The 17,526-nt window shown below is 35.1% G+C and overlaps 2 protein-coding genes and 2 long non-coding RNA genes across 4 annotated transcripts; 2 read left to right on the top strand and 2 right to left on the bottom strand.

Moving 5' to 3' along the window:
* The first annotated feature begins 1,632 nt into the window (after positions 1–1,632).
* Positions 1,633–6,969, top strand: LOC130749679 (terpene synthase 10-like). The gene is made up of 7 exons (XM_057603052.1): positions 1,633–2,130; positions 2,245–2,503; positions 2,595–2,973; positions 5,486–5,704; positions 5,798–5,936; positions 6,055–6,303; positions 6,388–6,969. Exons 1-7 carry the CDS (start codon positions 1,903–1,905, stop codon positions 6,691–6,693), a joined length of 1,779 nt encoding a protein of 592 aa, XP_057459035.1. The 5' UTR covers positions 1,633–1,902; the 3' UTR covers positions 6,694–6,969.
* A 144-nt stretch (positions 6,970–7,113) lies between these two features.
* On the bottom strand, positions 7,114–8,445 carry LOC130749681 (uncharacterized). The gene is made up of 2 exons (XR_009023018.1): positions 7,844–8,445; positions 7,114–7,557 (listed from the first exon to the last, which is right to left on the bottom strand). It is a non-coding gene; the product is annotated as an uncharacterized LOC130749681 (long non-coding RNA).
* A 3,164-nt stretch (positions 8,446–11,609) lies between these two features.
* Positions 11,610–14,410, bottom strand: LOC130742364 (uncharacterized). The gene is made up of 2 exons (XR_009021128.1): positions 14,277–14,410; positions 11,610–12,848 (listed from the first exon to the last, which is right to left on the bottom strand). It is a non-coding gene; the product is annotated as an uncharacterized LOC130742364 (long non-coding RNA).
* On the top strand, positions 12,848–16,268 carry LOC130742362 (myrcene synthase, chloroplastic-like). The gene is given in 9 exon segments (XM_057594466.1): positions 12,848–13,652; positions 13,774–14,032; positions 14,135–14,510; positions 15,001–15,119; positions 15,122–15,218; positions 15,324–15,462; positions 15,571–15,688; positions 15,691–15,818; positions 15,898–16,268. Coding segments are annotated over 8 exon segments (1,521 nt in total). The 5' UTR covers positions 12,848–13,652; positions 13,774–13,785; the 3' UTR covers positions 16,195–16,268.
* Positions 16,269–17,526: the final 1,258 nt, after the last annotated feature.

Raw genomic sequence — 17,526 nt, 5'->3', positions numbered from 1 at the left:
CTAAAATCATTTGAGCAATTATTCAAATACTTAAAAAATCCAATTATTAATGAATTAAATAATGAAACAATTGATTCTACAAAGCCAACAAAGCATGAAAGTAACCATTAGACAAAAACAAAAATATGGCCCCACAAAAATACAGCTAAGTTCTTATCCTCCAGATTCAAGAACCTTCCACAAGGCCCACTCACGCCCTCTTCCACTAATCAGCAACCTCCACCAGCTAAAACCACCAGTTCACTTTATCCCAGTGTTTTAAGACTCGGCTCGGACCGGCCGGTCCGACCGGTTGGACCGGGACTCAGTGACCTGATCGGTCCGAGCCTCACCTTAGATCGGTTGTGCATACCACTCAGCTGGAACCGGTTTGAACTGGCCGGTTTAATGATTAAACCGGTGACTCGGCCGGTTTTTTATTAAACCGGTGAGTCACCCATTTCATGTTTTTTTTTTGAACGAATTTCATGTTTTTTTTTTATTAATTTGTTGATGATGGGCCATATATACAAGCCCATTTTTCGGTTGTCTATTAACTATTTAACAAATTGGGCCTTTTAAATCGTCTTTTTTGATCCAGTTGGAAACATTTTGGATAAAGTTGAACAAAAAACGTGATATTGTGTTTAAAAGTACAGCCAGGAGGGTTCGAAGACAGGTCACATAGGATATATGGAGAGTAACTTACCAGTGCACCATCTGACTGTTATTGATTGGAGACGCATTTTAGAATTTATATATTAACTTTATATTGCATTGGACATTTTTTATAATTTTTTAATATACACCGAGTCGAGCAATCGAACCAGTGACCCACCGGTCCGACCAGTGACTCAGTGACTCAGTACCCCGACCGAGTCGATGACCGAGCCGAGTTTTAAAACACTGCTTTATCCACGCCCTATCTCATAAATCTTGCCCATATTCACCGAAAACGACATCATCTTTGCCAACCGTGTCCACTCCTCCAAGACCAAGCACCTCGCCTACGACCGCTTCCTACGGCGACCACTGGCACAATCAATTCACAGAGAATCAGAGTCAGAGGACAGAGACAAAGTCACAATTCATTAAGAAAAAAAATTTTAGTAAGAAGTCCCTGAATTTTTCCCTTAGCTTTTTTTTTTGGTCTAAAGTTCGCATTTCATTGATAACGGGCCAGGGCCCATCCCAAAGGGGAAACAACAAGAGCTGGCATGGGTTCTGAACAAAAGGAAGCCCAGAACACCACCCAAAGAGAAACAGAAAGGAACAAATAACACCAAAGGGAAACAAAGTAGCCTTGAACACGGGAAAAGCTAACTGCCACACAAATAATAAAAGCAAAGAAGCTTGGGCAGGTAAACCACGTGAGGCAACAATAATTGAACAAGAGACTAGCACTTAACTATCAAAGCCAGAAGAAGCCAAAAACAGGGGAATCCCATCCCTTAGCTTTACATTTTGCCCTTTTTCCTTTTTTTTTGGGCCCAAAATATGATCTGGGCCAAAGAAAAAAAATGTTTTTTTGGCCAGGCGGTGCATCCACCACCGCCTCTGAGAGTAATTACAGGGAATTAAATATGGAGCAATTAACACATTTCTATTCTATCACTTTCAAAGTAGGGAACACCAAATGCGTGAAACAGTTCAGACAGAGATAGCACTTCACCTTATCTACCACACACCCAAATGAGTGGAGATCCCACGCAAACATATTCTTTATTGGTAATGTAAAACTTGTCGGTGCTTTGATGGTGATAAAAACTCAAGTTAAACAAAAAATATTAAAATTAGACAATTTATGTGGAAAAGTATGTTCAATGTATTAATTACTATCACTCATATTTATCCTCGTGCACATCCTATTTATATAGGTTTGATTTGGTTTTGATATTAGCATAGAAAGCGAAGAAAACTAATATGGCTCAGCAAAAACTTGCAACATTCCCACTTAGCTTAACTAAAATCACTTTTCCACGGGAAAGAAAGACTTCATCTCAAGTCATGAGAAGCGCCAAGGTCTCTTGGGCAACTCAATGCAAGGCATCATATAATGTTCACAGTCAAACAATTTTTCGTCGATCAGCAAATTACCAACCATCAATTTGGACTTTTGATTATATCCAATCATTAAATACAGAGTATAAGGTAATTTTTTTTTTTGTTTTTGTTTCATCTGTGTAAAATTTCAACAAACCTCCATCTAACTAGGTACAAGTAGTACTTGTCTGCCATATTTAGGCTAATATGTACTTATTGCAGGAAGAAATCTACACACAGCGAGTAAGAGTGCTAAGGGAAGAAGTAAGGATGTTGCTTTGCAAAGTGGAAAGTGAGCTTGATCAACTTGAGTTTACTGATGCCTTGCAACGACTTGGAGTGGATTATCATTATGACCATGAAATAAGAAAGTTCTTGGATGATATTTTCAAAATGAACACCTTGAATGAGGAAAATGATTTATATGCTACGACACTCAAATTTAGACTCTTAAGGCAGCATGGTTATAATATATCTTCAGGTTTGTACTCATTCTAAGATTAAACTTTTATATATATATATATATATATATATATATAATGGTGTGTTTATTAGTGTGTTTGTTGTTATAGATGTTTTTATTCGCTTTAAGGATGATAAAGGTAACTTAAAGAAAGACCATACTCTTGATGTGAAGGGAATGTTATCATTATATGAAGCATCATTCCATTCATTTGAAGATGAAACTATATTAGATGAAGCAAAAGATTTTACCTCAAAATTTCTGAAAGAATATTGGACCGAGGAAAAAGGTAACAACTACACATCACTTTTAATCAATCATGCTTTGGAGCTACCATTACATTGGAGGAATCCTAGATGGGAGACTCAGTGGTTCATTAATGTATATGAAAGAAAGGAAAACATGATTCCTACTTTGCTTCAGCTAGCTAAACTTAATTTCAACATTGCTCAAGCCATCTATCTAGAAGAACTCAAGGAATCATCCAGGTGAGTCTAAATTATTTTATTCTGAGACGCTTGTGCTTTTCAATGATCTCTTTAGCTTAACAAAAAAAAAAACGCTTTACTTATAGTTTCTTGGTTAAAATTAAATCCACCTCAAGTCATAATTCTTGAATGGTATAAAGTGATGATATCATTTTTCTTTTACACACATTAATTATGTGTGTTTCTTTTAGTATGACTTTTTTGAAATCATTAATTAAGATTAGGCTTTGTCAATTATGCATGGAATAAGAAAAATTTGATTTACAAGTTAAAAAAGTTTTTTTATAAATTAATTTTACCACATAAGAAAAATATATATATATTAAATGTCTGGAGAAAAAACATAGTTTATGGATGGACGTTGTACATGATAGATCATCTAAAAAACAACAAGATATTCCAAAAAATGAAACACAACTTCTCCAACTAAAACCTCTTTTAAACGAATCAAAATACACTAATTATATTCATGAATTAATTGATACTAATTATTTTTAATAATATTTCTTATGAATAAATACATATTATTTCTCTATTTAATAACTTAATTACTTTAATTAATTAATAAATTATCATTAATTAATACGTAGAAATGCGAGCGACCACGTCAGCACAGTTACAAGTTCATGACCATACTCCCATCTATGGGGACCATCTTGTTTCTATCCCCACATCGACCACTAATATTTCATTGTTCTTAGTGGCCCAGAAGCTGTTTGTGCTCAATCGAGTCGACCCTAGCCGCTTCCCGCAATGCTTTGCACGTCAATTTGGCTTGGTACAAGGGGTGCCTGCTTCAATAGCTTCTCGTGTCATGCCTTCCCCATCATCAACTAGTTGATACAGTTGTCGTCTTAACTAGGGACTTCCAAGATTCTCGAGAGAAGTTGCGCGCGGGCATTCCAATTATACCCTTTTGACATTCGTCCTGGCACAATAGTTGATTTTAGTAACCGGTGGCAAGTCCACGATTGCCTCGACCCACTACAACATTTATTGTTTTTGGGAACAGTTGAAAAGGGATTAATGGTCAAATTAGTCTCTGAGTTTGTAAGGGAGAGGGACTAAACATCATTTTTTGTCAGAGGGACTAAAATCAAACTCGTTTACAAACTCATGAAATAATTTTACCATTAACCCGTTGAAAGTGTAGCCATAAACACAAAAGGTAACAGCTTTTATATTTTACAATTTCACGCAACACTTTTTAGTTGTCTCATGTTCTGGCGTTACCTATTCCTTTTAGGGACAATTTTTTGTGTTCTCTAGTAACACTGTGAGAAAATGTAACCTATTGTAGAGAAAATGCAACAATTATCACGTAATAAGTTCCCTATTATTATATAGAGAACACTTATTTAGTGTTGTTATAAAATGTGTTGCCTAAAACGAACCATTTATGGCAACATGCACAAACTAATTCTTGAGACACTTTTAGCAACGGTTTTTGCTTGTTGTATATACTTTTAGCAACACTTTTTGCTTGTTGTATATACCCTTGTTGCTAAAAGCAAAGAATGGTGTAGTGACTTGTGCCTAAGGATCGACAATGGGATGTTCGGCAAGAAATCGGCCATTGCTTGTCCTTTGATAGCCCTTTGGGGCACATAGAAGCTTTTGCTTCCTTCGGATGAAACCCTTTGTGCATGGCTCTTTTGCAACACCAGCACGTGAAACGTTTCGATTGTCTTATAGCCGTTACACATTTTGGGTGCCAATAGATATAAACTTGTTCATTTTTCTAGAAGAGATTATTTTTAACATTTTAAGAATATTAAAACAGTTTTATAAAATTTTAACTTTTTCAGAGAAACTTGTGTAAATATTTTAAATGTTTCAAACATACTGCTTTAATAAAAAATTACTTTTAAAAACAAGGAATCTGTTAAATTCATGCTCATTTGAGAGTTTGTTCTCAAGTTTTATCCCCTTTTTATTTTTGTTTGATTGGGAAGAAAGTCTTATCCCTTTATTTTTTTGGTACAAAGCTGCTTAAAGAAACGAAAAAAAAACTACTTCTTTGTTTTAAAAAAAGAATTAAACTTCTAGAAATATGAGCTAAAAATTCATAATAAAAAACTTTTTTTCACATTAATTACTAGTAAGAAAGTTGAATCATATATATATGTTGAAAAATTGCTATTAAAACTCACATTCTAACCCTCTCATTTATTGGTTGAGTTTATGAGAAATCTACTAAATTAGGTGCGTCCCACCTAACTTTGTAGGAATCACATGGTGGAATTCAATTTTCAACCGATAAATGAAAGAACGTTGTTAAAATGAGTGTTGTTAGTTTTTTTTTTAAAACTGATGATAGTACTCTTTATAAACTGTTTAATAGCTCCTCTTGTCTGAATCATTGAAAATATGTGAAATTTAAGGTTTTTATTTTTCAGTAGCTACTTCATATATGTGCATCGATTGCAGACATTTCTAGAGCACTTTTAATTTAGGGGTACTACTGTCGCTTCCTTATACTAAAGCTCATAACTTTTTTCCTTTTTTCAAGATGGTGGAAAAGAGTTGGCCTTGGTGAAAAGTGTAGTTTTGCTAGAGATAGGTTGGTCGAAAACTATGTTTGGACCGTGGGAGCAAATTCTCATCCCGACCTTGAATATTACAGAAAAAGTATGACTAAGATCAATTCCCTAATTACTATAATTGATGATATTTATGATGTGTACGGTACCTTTGAAGAACTAAAGCTTTTCACAGAAGTAATTGGAAGGTTAGCATTGCTCAACAATGATTTTCTTTACCCATTTTAATTTTAATTTTTCTCCTTTGATAAATATTATTCATATTTTTCTTGTGATTCTAGTTGGGATTTAAATGCTATGGATAGTCTCCCAAACTATATGAAAACATGCTTTCAAGCACTCAATAACATCGTCAATGAAATTGCTTGTGAAAACCAAGAGAAGAATGGGTACAATATCACCGCATACCTAATTAAAACGGTAAATAATTATTTGCTATATTATCTGATTCCTCTTATATATACATCTTTTTATTAGAATTTGTACGTATAAAATAATTATGCTTAACTAATAAGAGTATTTCCGCTCCTTTTATTAGTGGGCAGATCTATGTAAATCATATTTCATTGAAGCAAAGTGGTACTATAGTGAATATATGCCAAGCCTTGAAGAATACCTAGGAAATGCTTGGATTTCCATCAGTACACCTCTTCAACTTATTCATACTTACTTCTTGATTCCACATTCAATCAATATGGAAGAGTTGAATAACATGGAAAAATACTCGGACATAATTCAATTTTCAGCAATGATCTCACGCCTTGCTAATGATCTTGGAACATACAAGGTACGTCTCCTACCAATCTCATTCTTGTTCATTGCAAAACTATTAATTTTCTTCTTACTAATATTTTTCCACTACCATTTTTAGCGTGAAAATGAGATGGGTGATGTTGCTAAGTCAATTCAATGCTACATGAATGAAAGTGGAGCTTCTGAAGTAGAAGCTCGTGAGTATTTAAAGTCAGTGATGTATAAAACATGGAAGAAGATGAATGAAGCGACTTATAATTGTTCTTTCTCTCAATGTTTCATAAGTACAACTGTAAACCTTACAAATATGGCATTGTGCATGTACCAGCGGGGAGATGGCCATACCATTCAAGATCCTGAAATTAAGAGTCGTATACTATCATTAGTTATTAAACCCATTCCTCTTACGTACACAAAGAAATAGTTAATACCAGTGGCGGATCCAGGACCCCGGGGTCAGGGGGTTCAAATTTTTCAAATGAGCACATCGATAGAAATATGATTAAAAACAACTGTAATATGTTAACACCTTGATCATTAGGATGATATGTTGTAATTCTGGGTCGCAATCCAGGATCCGATGGCAACTCATTTAGATTTACTTCAATAGGAGGAACTTGTTGTTGTGATGAGCTTGATCCACATTGCTCACTTGATGACCTTGCTCTCTTTATTAAAAATTTATCCATGACCTTCATTAGATTCATTCATGACAAACTTGAGCAATTTGAAAACATTTCCATTCAAATTCCAATCTCAAACCAATTACTAAATCAAACCATTTAAATCAAACCAATTACTCTCATGTAAATCAAACCAATTACTCTCAAACCAATTACTCCCATTTTAAGCAAACTAGTGTATGTAAAATACAATATCAAATTATCAATATATCATCTAATCATCCCAATATCCCAGCCAACAATTCAACATTCAACAATTGACAAATTCAACATTCCATGTTGGAAGTCCTTAATTGCTGCCTAGAGGCTCAGCTTCAAAGAGAGCAGAAAACCCCTTAATTGCTGCCTGGCATCTATCTGAAACATAGAGGTTGGCAAACACAGAGGAAGAGATTGAAATCTAGGATGTCTTGTTATGCCTTGCTCTCAGATTTTATTGAAGCCAAAAAGAATAGAAGTGCGTTATATAGGATCTGTAAGTGGGAAGGTTTTTACATAAGGTTGTATAGAGGACATAAGATTCAGACTTTGTTTTAATAATCAATTCTTGACGAACAGACAAACGTTTTGGTTTGGTTTGTGTAAAATCTACAAGTTTGTTGAGCCTGCAAAAAAAAAACAAATTCAACATTCCAGCCAACAATCATCCCAATATCCCAGCCAACAATTCAACATTCAACATCCTAAAGCTCCTGGACCTGGTACTGGTAGTGCTCCTTTTGACAAATTCAACATTCCAGCCAACAATTGACAAATTGATTTCAGCAAATTCAACAATTGACAACATACACTACTTTCAAACTCAGCAAAAGGGAAAGCAAATCAAAATAATAGAAGTTAGGGTTTTCAATTTGGGGTTTTTCAATTTGGGGGTTTTCAATTCCAACCAACCTTCAAGGCTTCAAGCTTCAACAGAGAGAGAGAGAGTGGGTGGTGGCGTGCGCCGGCCGCCGGCGGTGCTGTGGTGGCGTGGCCGCGTGGTGCTTGAGTGAGGAAGAAGAAGAACCAGTCGTGACTCGTCACTCGTGAGAGAGAGAGAGAGAGGTAGTGAGCACTGAGCAGAGAACTGAGAGAAGGATTGTGGTGCGTGAGTGCGTCGGCTGGATCGGTGGAGGACCGGAGGTGGTGCGTCGGCTGGATCGGTGGAGGTGGTGGTCAAGAGAAGCTGAGAAGGAGAAGAATCGTTCGTGAGTAGAGAGAGACTGAGGTCTGAGAGTGAGAATGGCTGAATGAGTGCGTGAGAGAGAGTGAGGCTGCTGGGATCTAGGTGCAATTTTTTAATTTCAGGGGGTTCAAAAAAAAATTACTATAGGGGGGTATGTAGGAATTTTTTTTTTCAGGGGGTTCAACTGAACCCCCTGAACTCAACGTGGGTCCGCCCCTGGTTAATACTCTAGTCAGATCATGCACTGTTTTTGCCTCATCCCCTGTTTTTTCTGTTTTTTCCTCTGGGCACGTTTCTCATTTGTTCTGCCTCTTTCTTTTCTCCTTCCCTTTCTCTTGTGTCTTTAATTTTACCTTATAGCACTTCTTGTGCATATTTATACATATTTGGCTTACCTAAAAAATGCACTGATGTTAGACATTTTGCAACTGTATGAAATATCTATGTAGTAGTAAAAGATTCTATCCATAGGGATTGTCGATTTAACACTAATTTGACTAGATTTGTACTGGAAGGACGTCTTAAAAAGATGAATTGTTGATAGTTTATGTTCCAGAATCAACCTTTAGGGATCTGGCCAATTAAGAACATAAACGTGATGATATGTATTGAGTGAAAAAAGAGTCAGACTTCAATGAGCATTGAGGACCCCCATTATATATATAGATGGTGAGTCCTCCCCAAAATCCTAGTTATAGATATTGAACCTAGACGACTTACTAAGTTGACTAAGTTACATGAATGACGAAAGGGGATTAAGGGGCATGAATCTAGACACCGTTTCATTAAGGGGAATAATAACTAATTCCTTTGACTAGCCTTGAGGTTTAAGGGGCATGAATCTAGACACCACTTCATGCTTGGTTGTCTTTCTTCTGGGCCGGCTTAATTGATTCTTGGGTTGCTCATTTGGATTGGAGAAACGCTTGCCCCAAAGGCTTGTGACTAGGAACTAGGCGCAATAGCATTTAGAAATGTGCGCGTGCTGCTTTAAGTCGGCCATTCATTTCAGGGCCTTGACTTCATGGATTTGTGCTCTCGAAGACTTTACCGGTACATTATTTCTTCGGTCTTGTTGTCCAATGAGCTTTGAGAGTTTCAAACCATGTAGTGTGCTCAAGGATGATGCTCTAGATCGAGGAGGATGACTAACTGCCTTTACGCCCTTTATTGTTTGGTTGCTTAAAAACTTGGTGCCTATATCTTGCTAAGACAACTTTTTGTTAAGTGAAATGTATAAGGACTAGGTACCTTTTTGTTTTAATTCATCACGCACCAGAGCCAGCACGGGCAAGTCATAAGGCGAAATAAATCGTCGCAAGGCTAGGCCAGCGCCGAATATGTCTCATGCGGCAAGACCTGCAAAAAATGTGTCATCACGCGGCAAGACCAACACGAGAGAAAAGCATCGCATGACAAGGCCAACACGGAAGAAACGCACTGCGTGACTTGGCCAGCACGAGAGAAAAGCATCGCGTGACAAGGCTAACATGAGAGAAAAGCTTTGCGCGGCTAGGCCATCACGGGAGAAAAGCATTGCGCGACAAGGCGAACACATGAGAAAAGCATTGCAAGGCAACACAGAGTTTTGTTTTGCGCTTGAGGTGTTGCATTTGCGTAATGGTGTCCAAGTTTGCAATTTTTCGATATGGGAAACTACCACAGTGATTGAAGTTTCAATCTTTCTGAATTCTAATAGTTTCTTTGTTAAAAAAAATTAAGTGTTGAAGATCATGAAAGACAAAAATGATCAGGATATGAAGATAATAGGAGATGATGAAAAATTAACTTCTTTTGATTTTGGTCCCTCTGAAATTCCACATAAGTAAGCATTTCAAAGAATAAAAAAATTCCACCTCAGTAAAAACTTACAAAACCTACACGTTGGCATTCCATGTCATTAGTCAGACTAGTCAAAGGACGAAAATCAAACGGTTTATCAAGTTAAGGGATGGAAACCATCAAAATTTTAATTCAAGGACGAAAATCAAATTCTCGCGATAGTTCATAAACGAAAAACTTATTTAACCCTTATGTGGCGTGCCTCGTGTATTTGAGACAATTTGTTCCTCAAAGTTTTCAATTGACATGAATAAATCTTTTTGCTTTGGGAAAAAATATTTATTCCTTTTATAAACTATTCTAGTTTTAATTAATAATATATAAGTAGTTAAATAATTTTAACTGGGTACGTAGCAAATGATAAAGGATAAAAATTAATTAATTTAAAAAATAATCTATTATTAAATTTAAATTAAAATATTTAAATTATAAAAATAATAAGAAACAGGATACAATAACATTATAATATCCTATACCTACTACAGGGTAACTGGCTTACTGTCATATCCGCATAAATTATGATGTTCCAAGTAATAGCAAAATGAAAAATATATACATAAAACCTAACTCATAGTTCTAATTTCTAAATATGCCTAAGCCGTAGATTTTAAAACAAAAGTCATTGTTCTGCCCAAAATGGATTGTTTTTAAAGAATTCATAGTAGCGTGTGAGTGTCCAACTTTTTTTTGGACAATTAGTTTGGCATGCATACAACATGTACCGAAATAAAATAGGTCACAGTAAGTGTATGTATTTATTTTGGAATGAAAAACATTTTTGAAAAGTTGGAATGAAAAACTTGGTTGTGATTAGGGATGGCAATGGGGGTACTATAGTATTCATTCTCATACCCGTGTTTTAAAAAATTACATGTATCCGTCCTCATACCTGCGTGGGTAGCAACTTGAATGCCCGTCCCCGTATCTTCTGAGTACCACTATGCCCGTACCCGTGCCCATTACCCACAATTTAGCTAATCAAAATATATTTTTCACTATTTTTTTAATAGAAAACAAAAATACAACTAACTTTTTAAATAAAAAAACACTAATAAAAATACAAAAAATTATCAAAATACTTAACAAATAAAATTGTAGGTTATTAACTTACTAATTTTAAAAATAAGTGGGACTAAATTAGCAACGATTATGAATACCTTAAATACTCACCTATTTTTTTAAAAAAAGAGTAAGTTTAAAAGCTATAGCTTAAGTTAATTTGTTCATATGTTACCAAATAATAATAATAATAATAATAATAATAATAATAATAATAATAATAATAATAATAATAATAATAATAATAATAATAATAATAATAATAATATTGTGTACCCATACCCGCACCTATACCCACTACTTTTTGCGGGTAATTACCCATACTCAACCTCATACCCATCTAGCGGGTTTTTACCCTATCCATAGTGGGTATTTTTTACGGGTACCCTATGGGTCTGAGCCATCACTAGTTGTGATTTAATGGTTAGACATACACACAAAAATATGTTCAAAAGAGTATTATTTAATATGGTCAATTTATGTGATTATATTTTTAAAAACAAACCAACCGTACATAAGTTTGTGGAAGAATATGTTCCAAAGAGGGCTTAATTTGTTATCACTCCTCTTCATATATAACCTTGGTTTGGGTTTCATTTTTTTTTGAAAGCAAAATCTTTATTGATAAGGAGAGGTAACCAAGAGCAAAAAGGTAGCTCAAAGAAACAGTACAAGATGCAGCACCAAAGTTCCACACAAAGGACTACACGGACAGCAAAAAGAAAAAGAGCGCAGATGCAGAACAGAAAGCATTACAAGGGGCAGAAAATGAAAATAATAATGGGGGCAAAGCATTCAAGAGAGAGCAGCCTTCAAACAATTCCCCTCTATTATAGAAAGCCACGAGCCATCAGCCAAGCTTCAGTAGACCAATCACCTAGGATAACAACAAGTAGGAACTAGCAAATAACACAGCTTCATGATCACAGCATAATGTGCAAATACCAGTGCAGGGAAACACTACCATTGGCAGAGGAGCTGTAAAGAAAACATGCAGTAAAATATATATAGTCATAGAGTAAGGAAAATTCAGTTCAGCTTCTCCCAGATTGGTTCAATTCTATCGCACCCTGACTTTGCTAATTCATCGGCCTCACCATTTGCTTCTCTAAGTGTATGAGCCACTCCCACGCAAGCTCCTTCATAATCCAATCGATAGCATTCAGATCATTTATAAGCGCTAGAGGTCTATTGGATTTGCAACGGACCCAACCCACCGCAAGTGTAGAATCACTTTCAACCATAACTTTGAGAGAACCCAAATTCTTTGGAAAGAATCAGCGCCAAAAGAATGGCTTTTACTTCAGCTTGATAAGCCCAAGAAACCCCCAAAGGTTTAGAAAACCAGCCCAAGACAGCGCCCTCCACGTTTCTCAGAATTCCACCAGCTCCGCTAATGCCGGGGGATCCTCTAGCAGAACCATCAACATTAAATTTGAGAATATTAGCCTCCGGAGGGCACCAAACACAGTTTCTTATCTTCCTCACTTTTCCCAAAGTTTTAATGTTTTCAAAATTTTAAGAGAAATCAACAATAGAGTAGGGACAACCTTTCCACCATGCTTTTGTCCACGACATAACCCTTAACAAGTGCAGGTCCCACACATGCTCATAAACAAATTCCTTTTGGTTAAAAACCAAATCATTACGGGCTAGCCAAATTGACCAGACCACAGCACATGGGTTTCATAATAACATAACAAATCCACAAAGAGTGAAGAAAACTTCGTCCAAAATATAGATTATTTTCTAATGGCTCTGCTCAAAATTGCTTCACTCCCATTCAGCTTTACTAAAATATCTTTTCCTCGTGAAACAATGTCTTCATCCCTAGCAACCAGGAGCTTCAATAATAAGTTCAAGTCATCATATAAAGTTTATAATAGTAGTCAAATAATTCATCGTCGACGATCTACAAATTACCAACCTTCAATTTGGACTTATAAATATAGGCTTAAATAACGCTTTGATCCTTGAAATTGTAAAGGGAATCAAATTTGGTCCTTGTAAAATTTTAGCATCAAATTGGGTCTCAAAAATTGTTTTTTTAATCTAATTAACTCCTTTTGCTCAATTTTGACCGGTCAACGGTCCAGTGGCAAGCTTAGTCAGCTAAGGACGGCCACGTGGACTTTTTCACATCAATTTTAGTCCCTTGAAAAGTATTTTAATCAATTTTAGTCCCTGTTCTTCCACCTTCATCTTCTTCCTCTTCCACCTTCATCTTCTTCCTCTATAACTCAAATCCCATAAATTCAAAAGGAAGAACAAGTGAATGTGATGAACATATAGTTTTTTTAGGGTTTTGAATTTCTAGATTTAAGGATTTGAGTTATGGAGGAAGAGGAAGAAGGTGGAAGAACAAGGACTAAAATTGATTAAAATATTTTTTAAAGGACTAAAATTGATGTGAAAAAAATTCATGTGGCCATCCTTAGCTGACTAGGCTTTCCACTGGACCGTTAACTAGTCAAAATTGAGCAAAAGGATTTAATTAGATTAAAAAAACAATTTTAGGGACCCAATTTGATGTGAAAATTTTACAGGGATCAGATTTGATTCCCTTTACAATTTTAAGGACCAAAAGAGTATTTAAGCCATAAATATACCCAATCATTAAGTACTGAGTATAAGGTATGCCTAGCTATTTTATTTTTTTTCATGTTTGTCAATTTTGAAACCCCTATGCAATATATTACAAGTGCTTCTCTACAATGTTCAGTCTAATATCTTCTTGTTAAATTAATTAATGCAGGAAAAATATTACATGGAGCAAGTCATAGTGCTAAGGGAAAAAGTGAGGATGATGCTTTGTAAAGTTGAAGATGAGCTTGATCAACTTGAGATTATTGATGTGTTGCAAAGGCTTGGGGTGGACCATCATTATGACAATGAAATAAGAAATTTCTTGGACAATATACACAGCACAAATACCTTGAATGTGGAGAAGAACTTGTATGCCATGGCACTCAAATTTAGACTCTTAAGGCAGTATGGGTATAATATATCTTCAGGTTAGTACTCGATTCAGAGATTGAACTAAAGAAATTTATAGTAATATAAAAGGGTGTGTCTATCTTTGTGATTTCTTATTATTATTGTTGCTAATATTGCAGATATTTTTATTCACTTTAAAGATGAGAAGGGTAATTTCAATAAAGGCCAATCTCTTGATGTGGAAGGAATGCTATCATTATATGAAGCCTCATTTAATTCATTGGAAAATGAAACTATATTAGATGAAGCAATAGATTTTACCTCCGAATTTCTGGAAGAATATTTGAACCAGGACAACGACAACCATATATCACTTCTAATCAATCATGCCTTGGAGTTGCCGTTACATTGGAGGAATCCTAAGTGGGAGACTCAATGGTTCATTAATATGTACGAAAAACAACAAAACATGATTCCTGATTTACTTCAGTTAGCTAAACTGGATTTCAACATTGCTCAAGCAACCTATCTAGAAGAACTCAAGGATACATCCAGGTGACGTATATATACCAATTATTTTGTTAAGAGGCTTTAGTTAATGGTTTTTTTCTCGATAAGCCATGGAATATCTATTGAAATGAAGTACAAGAGGCATTTCAACTCAATACATACAGGAAAATAGAAAATAAATTAAGATACAAGCAAAATAATTTACGGTAACACAAGACCCTCCTAATACAAATTTTACCCATCGTCCTTTTAAAATTTTGTAAGAGACTTACATAGTATATTAAATACTTCAAACATATAAATTTAGTATAAAAAATACTTTTGAAAAAAGGAAAAATGTCTAAATTCTTCACTTCAAATAGAAATTCTTAAACAAAATTATATAAACTCTAAATTAAAATTTATAGAAATAATAAATAAATGAAAATTTGAATTTGATAAGGATCTATAATCTATTTAATAGTTTCCCTCATGTCATATTTTTTATATTAACTGCCTTATATTCTAACCCTCGAAATGTTTTACCCTTTTCAAGATGGTGGAAAAGAGTTGGTCTTGGAGAAAATTTGAGTTTTTATAGAGATAGGTTGACTGAGAACTACTTTTGGATTGTGGGAGTAAATTATCGGCCAGGTCTTGAATACTTTAGAAAAATATGACAAAGGTCAATTCCCTAATTGTTGTAATTGATGATGTTTATGATGTGTATGGTACCTTGGAAGAACTAGAGCTTTTCACAGAAGTAATTGAGAGGTTCGTAGTGCTGCTCAATAATAATTTTATTTAGCCATATTAATTATTTCTAAATTTTTTCCCATCAATAATTACTACCTACTTCTGTTTTGCTTATGATTCTAGGTGGGATCTAAAAGCCATGGATGGTCTCCCAGACTACATGAAAACATGTTTTCATGCACTCCATAACTTTGTCAATGAAATTGCTTCCGAAAACCAAAATAAGAATGGAGACTATATCACTCCGTGTTTAAAGAAAGCGGTAATAAATTATTTTTTTGTTATTCTTAATTATCTATTTTGGTATGAATTTATACGCATACAATATTTTTCTTGATTAATCAAGAGTGTTGTAAACTTGTTTTATCAGTGGGCAGATCTATGTAAATCATTTCTCATTGAAGCAAAGTGGTACTATAGTCGGTATATGCCAAGTCTTGAAGAATACCTAGAGAATGCTTGGGTTTCCATGAGTGTACCCGCTTTACTTATCATGCTTACTTCTTGCTTCCACATTCATGCAAAATGGAAGAGTTGAAAAACTTGGAAGAGTACCCAGACATAATTCGATTTTCGGCAATGATTTTTCGCCTGGCTAATGATATTGGAACATATAAAGTACCCTATTAATCTCATTATGCTCTTTTCAAAACTCTATTTTCTTCTCTCTATAATGTTTTTCATCCTTCTTTTTCAGCATGAAAAGGAGATGGGTGATGTTCCTAAGTCAATTCAATGCTACATGAACGAAAATGGAGCATCTGAAGCAAAAGCTTGTGAGTATTTAAAATCTGTGATATACAAAACTTGGAAAAAGATGAATGAAGCGGCTCATAATTCTTCTTTCTCTCAGTATTTCATAAGTACTGTTGTAAACAAAACAAATATGGCATTGGGCATGTACAACCAGGGAGATGTCCATGCGGGTCAAGATCCTGAAATTAAGAGTCTCATTCTATCATTAGTTATTCAACCCATCCCTTTAATACTATAGTTAGTTTAATTTATGTATTCTTTTAGTACAAAATGTAATATGAGCTTTTAATGTAATGAATAAATACACCAACATTTTCGTGAAAAACATGGGTCATTTTGATTAACTCGACATAAGGGTTGGACTAGGTTTTCAAGATTCAAGGTTGAAATCATTTTAGCTTAGCCTAGCTCGACTTGAAATCTTTGTAGTGTGATTTGGTTTGACTATGATTGAGCCCATTTTCTTTTCTCTTCTTTCTCTTTGTATTGGGTTGAAGTACCTCTTGTACTTCTATTCAATATATTTTTTATTGCCTATAAAAAAAATGATTGAACCCATTTTATGCACGAGCGGGCCCGTGATGAAGCCACAACCATTTTGATTATTTTGAAAGATAAATGAGTGAGCACAGGCGATGTCATTAAGCCGCGTGATTCTCACGTGAGTTTTTTCCCCCTTAAACCTTTCTCTCTCCTACTCTTCATGCCACCTTAGAAAAAAAAAAAGCCAACTTAGACAAAAATGTTAGATTTCTAACGAAAATCAACTGAGGGACCAAAACTGTTAACGGGGACTAACGTCGAGGCACCAGAAATGCAATATATGAAATTTAGGGCTTCATTTGAACATTTCTGAAACGTGGGGAACCAAAAGTGCTAATAAGCCCTTTTTTATATTAGACCAAAGTCTCTTTATATATATAGCAAAAATCATCATTTTATAGATTAAAAAGTTGTTTTTATTTAATTTTATGTGGCAGCCCACAATCCTGCTACTACGCGGGGCGGGCTAGACTTTTTCAACCTGCATCTCATGCAGGTCCTCATGCAGGTCCTCCCGCTTCACCCCTCTTTAAGGCGGGTTGAGTGCGGGGTGTGGCGGATTGCTCGCTTTGACACCCCTAGTCCAGACTATCTGGAGTGCATATTTTCAGGAAAAAATGTAGATGGGTACTTTTGTAGACACTTACTCACACACATGAAACTCACATGCTTTGATGTACTTGTCATGTCACTTCTTTACCATGTACTTGTACAACCTAAATTCCAATAGGCTTCAAAGCGTAATTCATCCAATTCATCTACTTGCAGTAACTCGGTGAAAACTCCAAGAACACACTTTTAAAATTGGTTAGAATTAATTAGTAGCAATAAATTTGTAGTACTTTTTAATAAGTTTTCTAAATTACCCTCATTAAAAGTTCTCTCTCATTATTAATATTCTACTATCTCTAGCTAATAATGGTTTAGGAAATAAAATAAAATTTTGGAAAGTGCAAAAAGGGGCTCCAGTGGAAAAATACTTTTAGAGTTCGTTTGGTGCACAAGATAAACAGGCAAGATATGATAG

This window comes from Lotus japonicus, chromosome 3, assembly GCF_012489685.1.
Source record: "Lotus japonicus ecotype B-129 chromosome 3, LjGifu_v1.2".
In the NCBI taxonomy this organism is placed as follows: Eukaryota; Viridiplantae; Streptophyta; class Magnoliopsida; order Fabales; family Fabaceae; genus Lotus; species Lotus japonicus.
This window is presented reverse-complemented; position numbering and strand designations above follow the sequence as displayed.